Below are 13,232 nucleotides of genomic sequence, written 5' to 3'. Positions count from 1 at the left end.
TGACCAGAGAGAGACAGAGGTTGAGAGTGAGAGAGAGAGGAAGTGAGAAAGCAAGCCACCAGATTCAGGACTTGAACCCTGGTCGGCCATGTGGGAGTGTCCAGCGCCTTAATCACCACGCCGCCTGCTGGTCCCTACAATCACTTCTCCTCCATTCCCTTCTTGGAATTTTGGGCATACACGCACATGCGCCTGGCATGAGTCTTAAGGCACCAGACCCAGGACTCGAATCAGTCAACCATGTGAGAGTTCCACGCTTTAACCACCAAACCACTTGCTAGTCCCAAAATAAATGTTTAATGTTATTCTAGTTCCCCTAAAAACAAGAGACACAGTAAGCTATGCCCAGCCACAGCAGGAAGCCCCAGTGGCACTCGGAGTGAAGGGGGGCATAAGCCACACCCTTTATTGGGGTTACTGCAGGAAAGGCAGGCAGGGTGGATGTGGTGAGTTTGAGTAATTCTGGTAGATGGTGCATAGGGGCTGGCCCTAGTTGCCTGGTACCTGGCCTGGGTTGATTTTGGGCATGGCATATATTGGCTTGGTGTGTAAGAGTCAGATAAAGAAGGTGGGTCAGAGAATGGGCTCTGGATGGAGGGGAGTGTAAACAACTTTGGCCATTAATGTGGCCCTGTGGTTAGTGGATGTCAAATGGAGTCTGAGAAAACAGTTAAGGCAACTAGCAACACCCTAATCTCTACATGTCTGAGTCTAGATGCACCGTCTTCGTTCTCAGATCCCGGGGGTCTTCAGCCTTCTGTCCTGAAGTGCTCTGCTCCTCTCCTGGCCTATCCCCAGTCTAGGCAGCCATCTTTTGGGCCAGGCACTTTGTCAACAGCCTCCCAGTTGGCCTCTCTCTTGTTTTCACCCTCTCCCAATCCATTCTCCATAACAGTCTGAATGATTCTTCTAAAATTTGACTTTGGGCGCCAGCAAGTGGTGTGGTGATTAAGGTGCTGGACTCCCATATGGCTGACAACAGTTCGAGTCCCAGACTCGGCAGTTTGAAATTTCCCTCATGCTGAGTGCATGTGCATGCATGCTCAAACTCCCAAGAAGAGCACAGAGCAGAAGGGATTGCGGCCTGGTCACCCCTCTTGGAGGATGATTTTTCACTTTCCCTCTCTCTATTACTCTGTCTCCAGCAAGTGCACCCACCCTATGCCAAAAACCTAAAAAAACAAAACAAAACAAAACAAAAAAACACTTAACTCTGATCATGTCACCCATCCCTTCTCAAAACTCTTTGAAGATTTTCCTTTGCCCTTAGCATAACATCCCCGACCAGCCTTAGGCTCTGATCACCCCAAACTTCTTTCCACTCCTTTAAGAAGTCTCTCGTCTCCAGATGGTACTTCCTTTATCTAGTACCTGGCACCAGTGCAGGGGTTCAACCCCAGATACTTTCACATTTCTTCCATCTCTGGCCTCCATGCCAGACCTACTCTGCCATGGGTGGGGCCTGGACACGGGTATTTTAAAAACTCCCAATGATTCTACTCAGTAGTGGAAGTTGAAAGCCACTGGGCCAGCAGATGACTGAGTTCTATGTGTCCCCAGGAAGATAGGGACACTACCCTGGGTGATCCACATCAAAGGGCTGGTACAGAGCAGGTGGTCAGTAAACTCTGTGTTGTGCACTGTCACAGGAATTGGACAGGACAGGTTGGAGTGACACTGCATGAGTGACTTTAACCTGAGTGTGTGTGTGTGGAATAAGCTACCACTGACCAGTTAAACCTGGGTCTGTGGCAGTTTGGGGCATGTCCCAGCTGGGCGGTGGTTATGTCCTGAGTATGAGGTCGCTGCAAATGGCTGTGCTCTGGGTGAGGGAGCTGTGTCCTGTGGTGGTATTAGAGTGACTGACAGAGCGGCTGGGGGACTGACCGTCGTCGTCGCTGGCGAAGAGTCTTAAGGAGCTGGAGGCGCCTGGCACCAACAGGGCAGGTGCAGGGGAGGCCACTTGCCCTTGGGTAGCACCGCTTGCAACCGCGGATGGGAAGCATGAGTAGGGCGGAAGGCCATTTGCAGGTCCCCCGAATCAGCTCAGAGAAGGCCATCAGGGTCAGCTCGCTCAACGGCGAAGTCCCAGCGCCACCTCTATCCACCCACGCGGGGCCCCGGCGGTGGGCGGGGCCGAGCCCCGCAGCGCAGCGGAGGCGGGACTTGCACAAGCCGTCCAATAGCGGGTAACGGGCGGGGCCCGGCGCGAACCCGCGGGCCGACTGGTCAAAAAGTCAAGCAGCTGGAGCCGGGCGAGAGCCTGAGGAGTTGGAACCCCCCAACCCGACATGCTGAGCCCCCAGAATGGCACCTGGACAGAGACTCTCTTTCTGCTCTTGGTTCTTGGCGTCGCCCTCTACTTGGGCTACTACCGGGCATGTGTGCCCCAGGTTCGTGCAGATCCACCTCTGTGGCTGGCGGGTATGGGACACTTGGGTGTAGGGAGTTCAGCCCTTTGTGGAAGCTAGGATGGTTGGGTGTCCGCCCCAGGTGAAATTTACTATTATCACCCAAAGGAGAGTCGGCCCTTGGCCTCCCTAAGCTGAGCCCCAGAAGGGTGCTGCCCCCCGCGTTGTGAGCAAGCATCTGGGGGAAAGGTGGGTGGAAGGCGGCCTCAGGCGTCAGACTGTGCACACGGCGTTCCTCTTCTTTTTCAGGTGAGTTTCTCCTTAGCTGGCTGAAGAAGAAAGGGGGGCTTTGGGTTATGGCTAGCTCCCAACACCACCTCCATAGCTTGACCCTGATGAACTTGGAGATTTTCTCACTTAAATATAGATCATTTACCTGTCCTGGGAAACTAAGTCTTTCAATCTCATTAAACCGTTTTAGGTAGCTGAGTCTAACAAGAAACCTATTGGTTACAGTCCTTTAGGAGGACCAGCCAGTGGCATGGTAATTAGATGGAGTTTTGGACCAGGTAGCTTGAAAAACTCTCAGGGAGGTGGTGGGGGCAGTGACAGGTGGCATGGTGGTTAAGGGGTCTGAATTACCACATGGCCGCCCATGGATCGAGTCTCAGACCTGATGGCTTGCTTTCTCACTTTCTCTCTCTCTCTCCCCCCCTCATCAAAATAAATAAATGAATGAATAAAGTTAAATAAGATCATTATTTTAAATAAATTTTTTAAAAAAGAAAAAGAAAAGCTCGCAGGGTGACTGTGTATGTGCCCAAAATCCTAAAAGAAGGGAGAGATGGAGAAGGGATTGTGGCATGGCCATCCCCGCTTGGGGGTGGGGGCGAGCTTCCTCTCTCTTCCTCTCCCCCTGGTGAGAACATGGCACTCTGGCAAACTTCTTTAAAAAGCTAAGGGAAATTTTAGTATGACCTAGATTTTCCTATATTTTCAAAACTTTCTATATTAGCATATATTGTTTATACATCTTTCTTAACAAAACAACCCAAGGCCCAAGCTGAGGTCACACAGGCTAAGCAAAACTCAAAGCTACACAGAAGACTGGGGTTGGTTCCTGGGACAACTGGCACATACTGGGCACACCTGAGCCTTGCTGGATGGGTGGGAATTGTGATGTGAAACCCTGGTGAGGATGCTTCTCTCTCACTCATGAAATTAAGTTTAAAAAAAAGTTTAAAATCTAAATTTCACAATACTCTATAAGCCTCATCTTATATACCAGATTTGGAGAGTCAGTCATTTCAGGCCAGAACTGTCCTTAACTGGAGTTTCCTTTGCTACAACTAACCACATGGAAGTCAGAGCTCCTGCCACTTTGGGCTTCCAACCCTCCTTTTTAATTTATTTTTAGGGAATTTTTGCTATAGGGCACATATGCTCACCATAGAGACAAAGAGAGAGAGCAAAAATCACCCCCCGGGGTGCTGGCCATGCAGCAATCCCTTCTCCTCCATTCTCCTCTCAGGATTTTGGGCATGCACACACATGTGCCCAGCATGTTTTAAGCCACCAGATCCAGGATTTGAACTGTAGTGGACTATGTAGGAGTCCAGCAACATAACCAATATGCCATCTGCTGGTCCCCCAGACCCTCTCTTAACTCCCCAAAGTGGTTAAAAGGCAGGAAAAGTGCCATCTGGAGCCCCCGAAAACAGAATTGAGACCGTCTAGCCTGGTAATGGACAGATACTGATTTATCCACCACAACCGACAGCAGAACACTAATTCTCAGGAGTGAGGCAAGAAACTTTCTGCTTGCATCAAAATGAAACCCACATGGAGCAAACTTGTGGACTACGCTGTTAACCTTGTTCTACTCTACTGAGCTGCGTGACCAAGGATTAGATAAACTGATAGCAACTCAAAATCTTGACACTCAGGAGGCGACAGTGCAGTGACTCAACAGCACAGACAGCCCTGGGTGTGCCGTCTCCAGCTCTGCCTCTGCCTGGCTCTGGCAAGCTTCTTGACCTTTGACAAGTTGTTCAACACAGTGGGATCAGAGTATCTTTGTGTGGAAAAAAAAAAGTGTAAGATAAAATCATGTGAAGTGCTGGAATATAATGAGCACTCAACACATTCTACCTCCAGCTCTCAGTGGGAAAAGCCTATTAATCCTGCTTTGCCTTTTGTTTGTGACTTGGGGTGAAACACTTCATCTGTGTCATATCTGCACGTATGAAATATCTTGCCTTGTAGAGTGAGGCCAAGCCCAGAGCCTGCATCCAGCACACGATGACTCCTAGCTGTCCTTACCCCACAGCCCTCGTACAGCTTGGGACTGTCCACTGGGCCGCTCTAGTTTCTAATCATTTGCCCCGCCCCTTTGGAGTATCAAGGCTGTAGAAGAGAGAGGAATCTTGTCTTCCAGTTCCTCACGGCCTGCTACAAAAACGCAGTATCCATTCTTGGTCCCCAGGACAGGGGCTCTGTATACATGCTTCTCCTTCATAGGCCTTAGCGTAGCCAGGCCTTCATTCAGTTGCTGTCTATCCAGGGAACTAAGAGATGTTGAAAGTCAGGGCATAGTGCCCGCTGACCTCATCTGTCCCTGTCATCTATTTCTGTTACCTTCCCCAGGCCTGGCATGACGAAATCTGCTCTCATTAGGACTGTTGCTCCTTTAGAGCATGATCTAACTGCAGGGGCCCCACAAGTAAAAGATGGGAGGCACCCTTCAGCAACAGGAAACCCTCCAGCAACAAGCCTATGCGTCGGGAACAGCTGGAAGACGCAGACAGTGGGGTGCTGACATTGGAGCTTCAGCTGGCTGAGTGTGGCTCATGCCACTGGGAGGCCAAGGTCTCAGAACGAGTGGTGCTGCATTTCTTCAGCCTCTGCCCAGAACCCCACTCCTTCTTGCAGGGAATCTCCCAAATGGCTTTGGGCAATGAAAAGGCTGAGTGGGGGAGTCGGTGCCCAGTTAGCGGCAGCTGTTCAGGGTCAGAGGTTCTCTGGGGCTCTAGTTGGACTTTACCATCAGAGGTGACTTGGCCACTCCAGACCAAGCTGTGCCAATCTTTCTCCCCAGGCCAAGTGGGATCCTCCAGGCACCTCTGGAGAGAGGGCGACTCACCCTCTGGGGTTTTGCCTCGTTAGCTTGGTGCAATAATCAGGTGAGTGAAGCAGATGGTGGTGTGTGATTTCAGAGGCCTCGGCTGGTGGCTGGACCTCAGTTCCTGGCCTTCCTGGAGCAACACTGTCCAGTCACTGTGGAGACTTTCTACCCTACACTGTGGTGTTTCGAGGGACGGCTACAAACCATCTTCCGAGTCTTTCTGCAGACTAAGCCCCTAGTCCCTTACCAGAGGTAAGAAGGGACAGGAAGGGGTGAATGTGAAGCTGCAAGTCCCTAGGGGAAGCCTATCTCCTTTCCCAATGAAGGCCCTCTTGGCCCCATCTACTCGTGTGCTGAGGGTACAGGGAGAGTGGATGTATGGAAGGGCTATGTAATTGCACAACCATGAGGCAACAATCAATCTTTTATGTCCCCATTGCCTTCTGGTCAAGCCCAACTGCTTTACATACAAGCAGGGACCAGGGTGAGCCTCTGGAAGTCCACTAGATTCCTAACTGCATCTCTGTGTGCCCCTCTCTGCAATGCCACAGTGAAGTCCTCCCTACCCCAGATGGGGGCCAGCTGCTGCTCGACTGGGCCGAGCAGCCTGACAGCAGTCAGTACCCGGACCTTTCCACCCAGCCCATCGTGCTGCTGCTTCCGGGCATCACTGGCAGTAGCCAGGAGACGTACGTCTTGCACCTGGTTAGCCAAGCTCTGAGGGACGGCTACAGGTAAGGGTGTGCCTAGTCAGAAGCTGGGTGGTGTCTGAGAACGTGTAATGGGAAGTCCAGCCCTGAGAGGGGTTGCTCTGTGAAGGCAGTCTTCTGACAGGGGTCTTTCTAAAGACTACCTCAAGGGGAGAGGGGCTTCTAGGGAGGGTCTGGCTAAGAACTACCTATGTGTGCCACAGGGCCGTGGTATTTAATAACCGGGGCTGCCGTGGGGAAGAACTGCTGGTGAGCACCCTCCTTCCCCAGCATAGCCCTTCACCCACTCCCTTCAGGGGTTCTTGGCCTTGGGTCTCTTACCTGCTTACCTATCCTTCCCTCCTGCCTCCATCTCCCCTCCAACTCCCGAGCCCTTCCATTTTTCGACCTTCTGGCCAAGGCCTCCTTCCCTACCCAATGATCTGGTTTGCCTCCAGACTCACAGGGCTTTCTGCGCCAGCAATACTGAAGATCTAGAGACCGTTGTGAACCACATAAAGCACCGCTACTCCCAAGCTCCACTACTGGCCGTGGGCATCTCTTTCGGAGGGTAAAGGTTTAACTCAGAGGCTGTCGTCTGTCCTCTTTCGTCCTCCATGTCTTCCAGATCTCCTCTGTGCAAACTCACTAATACGAACCCTCCTCCCATGGCCTCCTGTGCAATTCTGCAGGATACTGGTGCTGAACTACCTGGCGAAGAGCAGGCAGTCTTCGGGGATAGTGGCAGCACTGACACTGTCTGCATGCTGGGATTCCTTAGAGACCACCCGCTCCCTGGAAACCCCGCTCAACTCACTGCTCTTCAACCAGCCACTCGCTGCTGGGCTCTGCCGGTTTATGGACAGGTGGGTCCTGGCAAGTGGGAGGGCAGCAGACAGGGCAGGATGGCAGGCATGCCAGGCTCTCCCAGTGCCCAAGTCAGGTCTCTCTCTGGGGCTTTGCATGCGTGAAATGAGACTGGGGGCACTGAGTAAAGGAGTCAAACTAAACCCTTACGTATCTTTTGCAGAAACAGAAGGGTGATGGAGAATATGGTGGATGTGGACTTTGTGTTACAGGTATAACCTCCTCCTCCACCTCCCCCGCCCCCTGTTCTTCCACCTATTCTCTATCATCTTAGCCTGCCCTGTCCTCACCACCCGCAGGCCCGCACCATCCGCCAGTTCGACGAACGCTACACATCTGTGGCCTTCGGGTATCCGGACTGTGTCACCTACTACCAGGCAGCGAGCCCAAGAACTAAGGTAGATGCCATCCAGACCCCTGTGCTCTGCCTCAATGCAGCGGATGACCCCTTCTCCCCAGTTCACGGTGAGCATCCCTGACTCATGACGCTCTGGCCCCAGGGAAAATGGGCCCTGAGGCACAGAGAGGCCTGGGCTCTCAGTAAACGCCAGGGTTCCTGACTCCTCTTGACCCTCTCCCAGCCCTTCCCCTACAGGCTGCCCAACATTCTTCCCACGTTGCACTGCTCATCACAGCCCGGGGAGGGCACATCGGCTTCCTGGAAGGGCTGCTGCCCTGGCAGCACTGCTACATGAGCCGCCTCCTGCACCAGTACGCCAGGGCCATCTTCCAGCACCTGGCCGAGCTGCGTGACCTCACGGCTCGCTCGCCTTCTCAGGACGGAAAGAGCTGACGAGAGGATCATTTGGGGGTCTCAACAGTTCAGTCTCCCTTATTTATTAAATATCAACTTCTGCCTGTTGGGCTGAGGTTCATTTTGTCTTTCTGCAAGGCTGGAGTAGGCTATCCAGGAACTTACTGTACATTTGGCCTGGCCACCTTGGCATTACCCACCTGAACCTGTGGGTTACCACCTAAGTCTTCCTTTTGCCTTTCCTGCCTTAACAGCTAGTGTCAGGTCAGTCCTCGTCCCAGCAAATGCCAGGGACTTCACGTGAAGAGCAACCGGCCACAAGGCTGGGAGGGGAGGAGGAGAAACTGATTGTTCTGCAGGAAGACGAGCAGTGCCTCTAGGATTTCGGGCTTTTTCATGTGTTGCTGGAGAAAGGATGAGCTCAACTCCAGAGCTTTGGGTAGGCAGAGAGGAGGTGGCAAGTGGTGTGGCCTGGGCTTCAGATACCACTCTCCTGGGCAGATCCACAGGTGATGAGTGCAAGGCCCCCAGGACCCACACTTGCACGGGGTCATAGCTGAACTTGAACCGGGAAGGGCAGGCAATGCCCATCAGTCTTACTGGAGGCAGCCTCAGCTGTGGGCTCAAGTGGAGTGAGCAATAGGGGTTCAGGACCCCGCTCTGCTCGAGAAGATAGCAGTGTCTGGGCCCCTGACTCCCAGGGAGCGGGGAGGCTAAAGAAAACCTGGGAAGGCACTCTGGAGCAGCAGGATGGTCACAACGATGAGCCCGACACACAGCAGGAGCAGGAGCCACACAGGAACGCTCCCTGCGAGGGAAGAGGTCAGAGGACAAAAGGGCTTTTCACAGCTGAAGACCAGAGCCCTCAACTACTCCATGCAAGAGGGGAGCCAATGACTACACCCAAGGAGCCCTTTCTCTCGGGGGCCAGTTTTTGCCTGAGCTAAAGGTGGGGTGGGATCCAGCCCAATAACTTACGCCGTGAGGGCAGCAGGTGCAGCTGGCAACGACTATCCACGGCCACAGAGAAGAGGGCAGTTTCATGGGACCCAAGGAGCTCTGGTCCACGACCTTTCTCAGGCAGAAAGGCCACATCGGTCACCACAATGCCATGGGCTTCCCTCACGTAGTAAAGGCGCTAGGGGCAGGAGGAAAACTAGTGAGATAATCTCCAGCTGGGAACCTTCCTTCTGGAAAACACGCTCTCCACCCCCAGAAGGCTTTCCCTTGGACTGGCCAGACTCCTTCCTGCACACTCAGGATAGAGGCAGGCCTACAGTCCTCCCACAGGGCTCTGCAAACCTGCACCCATTACCTGGAGAGAGAAAGCTATGTAGATGGCAACAGAGCCAGTGACTGTGCCCAGGCCTAGGAAGGTGCCCGATTCACTGCAACAAACAATAAAGTGTTCATTGTCCTAGAGGCCTACGCACCCCTCCAGCCGGGGCCTCAGGGACAAACGTAAGACTCCTCCCAAGCTCCCCCACGCATCTCGTACCCAGCCAAGCCAGCATGGTCTCTTACCTGACGCTGAGGCAGGAGATGGCCTCATGGCCACAGGACTTGGTCCGAAGGGGCAAGAAGGTGGAGCCATCCCAGGCTGTGAGGTAGCAGGGAGGGGGCGGGCGCACGCGCTTGTGGGGAATCTGCACTGTGAAGAGTCGCAGCCCAGCAGGCCGGTCTGGCACCTGTCCAAACCTGAGGGTCGGGGAAGGACTGCTCAGCTCCTGGGGCTTGCCCAACCTTTCTTCAAGGTTTGTGCCCTCCTGTCCCCTCCCCAGCTCCCTCGTCTTTCCCCACTCCCCCACTGTAGCAGGGCTGTGCCTCTTCCAGCCACCCTCCCTGGTCTTCACACCTGCAGGCCCGGTAGCGGTAAGGCGTGTTCAAAAAGGTGGGTCCATTCTCTTGCCAGTGCAGCTGTGTCACCAGCTGATCCTTCTGCCACACGGAGGCCTTAAGGTCCCAGCCAACAGTTACCAACTAATTAGGAATAAAGATTCCAAGGACAGACAGTTAGAGGTTCCACTTATAAGGCAAGCAGCATAACCAACTACCTTCTCGACCGGCTCCCCATTCCCAACCCCCGCCACCTCCTCACCTTGCCATCAGGCCCCAAAGCCAGGTCCTCAATCTCCCCTTCATGGGCTTTGAACTCCAGAACTTTCTCCAGGCTGGGTACCTGCAGCCAAACCACCACCAAACTTGTCTCAGGTACATAGTAAGAGCCCTTCTTCTCTTCAATGACCACTCAGTGCAGGCTTCATAACTTTATCAGAACCCATGTTCAGTTTCTCACAATTTTTTTTAAGAGACTTTTGCTATAGGGCACATGCACTTGCCATAGAGACAAAGTGAAACAGAGACCAAAAGCAAGAAGTCATCTCCCAGGGAGGGATGGCCACACTGCATTCCTTTCTCCTCCATCCTCTCAGGATTTTGGGCATGGACGCAAATGCGCCTGGAGTGAGTTTAAAGCCGCCAGGTCCAGGACTCGAACCACAGTTGGCTGTGTCGGGAGTCCAGCAACGTAGCCATTGCACTATCTGCTGGTCCTATAGTTTCTCACAATTTTGGTCTTGCTGCTACTGACATTCACCCTCCCTAACACCCAAAAACCACACCTTCCAGACTCGAACGTAGCCATCTGTCCCTCCGGTGGCAAGGAGGGTATTATCGTGGTTGAAGCACACAACTTTCTGCAGGGGATCAGGGCTGAAGTCTGTCTGCACTGACTGCAAATTCTCCACCCTGAGTTCTACCCCCTCGGGCTGGGTTTCAGTTCCAGATTTCTTCTCGGCTGGTGAGGGCCCCTTCCTCTGGCGAGGCCCCTGCTCCTTGGAACCTGCAACACAAAGCCACATTCCAGGCTTCTGCATAAAGCAGTACTGGCCCTTCTTGACCCAGAAGGTGTACGCATAGCTTTTAGGATGCCACCATGAACCCCACTTCCCACCCCTCTGTAGAGGGACCAAAGTGAGAGTGATCTTACCCATTTAACCATTTCTCCAAAGGGTCAGAGAGGAGCTGCTCACCTGCCTTCTCTGCCTTGTGGCTGCCCTTCTGCTGATGGGCCCGAAAGCGCAGGAGCTGACAGTGGGCATCCTGCCCGGCAGCAAGGATGTCACCAGCCAAGGCCAAGTTCATGGTGGCCCGTGTGTCTGTGTCATGGGAGTGCAGCAGAGAGGCGCTCAGGTGCCCATTAATCTGCTCTAGCTGCAAAAAGTGCTGTGGGGGAGGTAACCAGGATGAGCACCGTCCAGGGGTGCCCGGAGAGCAAGGGTAAACTTAGACCGCATGGGCTGGAGCCTTGCCCTTAGCTTACTGCACTTTCTGGGCGCCACATATCTGTACAGCAAGCTGGGGTGAGCTTATCGCCTCTAGTTTACAAAAAGGGTGAAGCTCAGAACTACAAGGAACCTAGTTCACACGCGCCACTCGCCGCGGCTCGAGGGCAGATGGAGAAGACTGATCTCCCTGGAAAGAGTCAGGATAAGACCCCCCGGAGCTGCTCCGAGGTGGAGCTGAAGCGTTCTTGCCTGTGCAGCGCGGGGTACAATTTTCCCTTTACCTTAGCGGGCTCTCAGTCACTCCCACAAGGTAAGCTTTGAACTGAAACGCGCCCCGGGGCGCCCGCAAGCCGAGTTTTCCCAACGGAAATGAGCAGAAGCTGAAACTGGGGTGTGACTCGCCTCTACGACCCACAGTCACCCCAGAATTGCCCTCAGCCCGCGGCGTGACCCGGCCCCAATGGCCCTGAGCTCTCACCACGCCATTCTTTATGCCGGTCTTGGCGGCGCCTCCTCCACCTGCAGCAATGAGCAGCCCCGCGCTGGGGTCGACCTGGAGCGCGTACAACGGGAACGGGGCCCGGTACAGCTCGGGCACCCGGCGCCGGCCCATCCCGCCCGCCGCGCGTTCACTGTCCGCACCGCGGCTCCCGGGACATGCCGCGCCCGGCCGCTGCTGAACTTGGTCCCTTCGCCGCTGGGAGGACTCCCGACTCGGCTCACACTCGCAGCGAAGCCAAAACCCTATAACCACCCCTAACTCCGCTCGGATCCGTCTAACTCAGTCTCGCAGACGCGCTGCGCGCAAGCGCACCTCTCCCGCGCTCTCTCAGCGCAGGCGCAAAAGCGCAGCTACGCGTCAGCACTCGCCGGCTCTGGGTTTCGTCCTCCGCCCCTTTGTGACGACACACTCCGCCATCTTTGTGCGGGGCAGAGGGGGCGGGGAGGTGGGGGCTCGTGGGGGTTACTGACGGTCAAGAAATCTTTGCTAAAGCCCTTCGCGGGAACCAGCAGTTAGCGTAATGGCTATGTCGCTGGACTCCCACGTAGTCGACCGCGGTTCGTGTCCCGGACCCGGTGGCTTAGAACTCACGCCGGGCGCGTGTGCGTGCGTGCCCAAGATTCCGAGAGGAGAATGGAGGAGAAGGGATTGCGGCGTGACCATCCCCCCTGGTGGGTGATTTCTCGCTTTCTGTCTCTATGTCTCTCTCTGTCTGCCTGGCGCACGCGCTCTATAGCGAAAATCTCTCCAAAAAAAAAAAGCCCTTCGCAAGGGCGGTCCCCACTTCAAGAGTGACCCACCGAAGCCGAAGCCCGCAGGCACAGCCTTTTCCCTGCACCCTGAGAAGAAGGGACCTGTCCTGGGTCACACCAGAAATTGACCGCGTCTCGTGCCTCTTAAGGGCAGCATAGACTTCAAAATAAACGTGGCTTTATTTGTATTTTATTTTATTTTTGGAGAGGTTTTTGCTATAGGGCGCCTGCGTTCGCCAGAAAGAGACAGAGCAAGAGATAGAAGGCGAGAAATCAGGGGGGATGGCCAGCCACAATCCCTTCTCCTCCATTCTCCTCTTGGGATCTTGGGCACGCATGCACACACGCCCGGCCTGAGTTTAAGTCACCGGGTCCAGGACTCAAACCGCGGTCGACTACATGGGAGTCCAGCGACATAGCGATTACGCTAACTGCTGGTCCCTATTTGTATTTTTTAAAAAGAGGTTTTTGCCTTAGCTCAGGAGGGGTGGGAACAGACACAGTGAGAGGGAAAGTGAGAAATCAACCCCCAGGGAGGATTACCACAACACAACCCCTTCTCCATCCTCCTCCCAGGATCCTGGTCAAACTGTGATCAACCGTGTAGGAGTCCAGCGACATAACAGCTACGCCATCAGGTGGCCCCTGAATCTTCCTTTATATCCCGAAGCTACCCTTCACTTGAAGAAATCACTACCTGCCTTAAAACACCTGCTCCCTGGGAACCAGCAGTTAGCATAATGGCTATGTCGCCGGACTCCCATGTAGTCTACCGCGGGTCACGCCGGGCGCATGCGCGTGCGTGCCCAAGATCCCAAGAGGAGAGGTTTGCGTCCCAGACCTGGTGGCTTAGAACTCACGCCGGGCGCGTGTGTGTGCGTGCCCAAGATCCCGAGAGGAGAATGG

The 13,232-nt window shown here is 54.2% G+C and overlaps 2 protein-coding genes across 4 annotated transcripts; one reads left to right on the top strand and one right to left on the bottom strand.

The window, feature by feature from the left end:
• Positions 1-2,213: 2,213 nt before the first annotated feature.
• On the top strand, positions 2,214-7,893 carry ABHD1 (abhydrolase domain containing 1). 2 transcript variants are annotated; one of them, XM_006162174.3, is made up of 9 exons: positions 2,214-2,393; positions 5,567-5,727; positions 6,027-6,209; positions 6,389-6,434; positions 6,623-6,735; positions 6,857-7,030; positions 7,195-7,243; positions 7,331-7,496; positions 7,613-7,893. In XM_006162174.3, the coding sequence occupies exons 1-9, from the start codon at positions 2,292-2,294 to the stop codon at positions 7,822-7,824; spliced, it is 1,206 nt and encodes a 401-aa protein (XP_006162236.1). In that variant the 5' UTR covers positions 2,214-2,291; the 3' UTR covers positions 7,825-7,893. The 2 variants fall into 2 exon arrangements, with proteins under 2 accessions (XP_006162236.1, XP_014448623.1); XM_014593137.2 differs by lacking the exon at positions 2,214-2,393 and adding an exon at positions 3,995-5,219.
• Positions 7,836-11,906, bottom strand: PREB (prolactin regulatory element binding). 2 transcript variants are annotated; one of them, XM_006162175.3, is made up of 9 exons: positions 11,551-11,906; positions 10,818-11,010; positions 10,407-10,627; positions 9,884-9,964; positions 9,641-9,765; positions 9,310-9,483; positions 9,101-9,173; positions 8,764-8,923; positions 7,836-8,593 (listed from the first exon to the last, which is right to left on the bottom strand). In XM_006162175.3, exons 1-9 carry the CDS (start codon positions 11,683-11,685, stop codon positions 8,499-8,501), a joined length of 1,257 nt encoding a protein of 418 aa, XP_006162237.1. In that variant the 5' UTR covers positions 11,686-11,906; the 3' UTR covers positions 7,836-8,498. The 2 variants fall into 2 exon arrangements, with proteins under 2 accessions (XP_006162237.1, XP_027621578.1); XM_027765777.1 differs by lacking the exon at positions 8,764-8,923.
• Between the last annotated feature and the right edge of the window lie 1,326 nt (positions 11,907-13,232).

Source organism: Tupaia chinensis, unplaced genomic scaffold (genome assembly GCF_000334495.1).
Source record: "Tupaia chinensis unplaced genomic scaffold, TupChi_1.0 Scaffold139757_1, whole genome shotgun sequence".
Classification (NCBI taxonomy): domain Eukaryota; kingdom Metazoa; phylum Chordata; class Mammalia; order Scandentia; family Tupaiidae; genus Tupaia; species Tupaia belangeri.
This window is presented reverse-complemented; position numbering and strand designations above follow the sequence as displayed.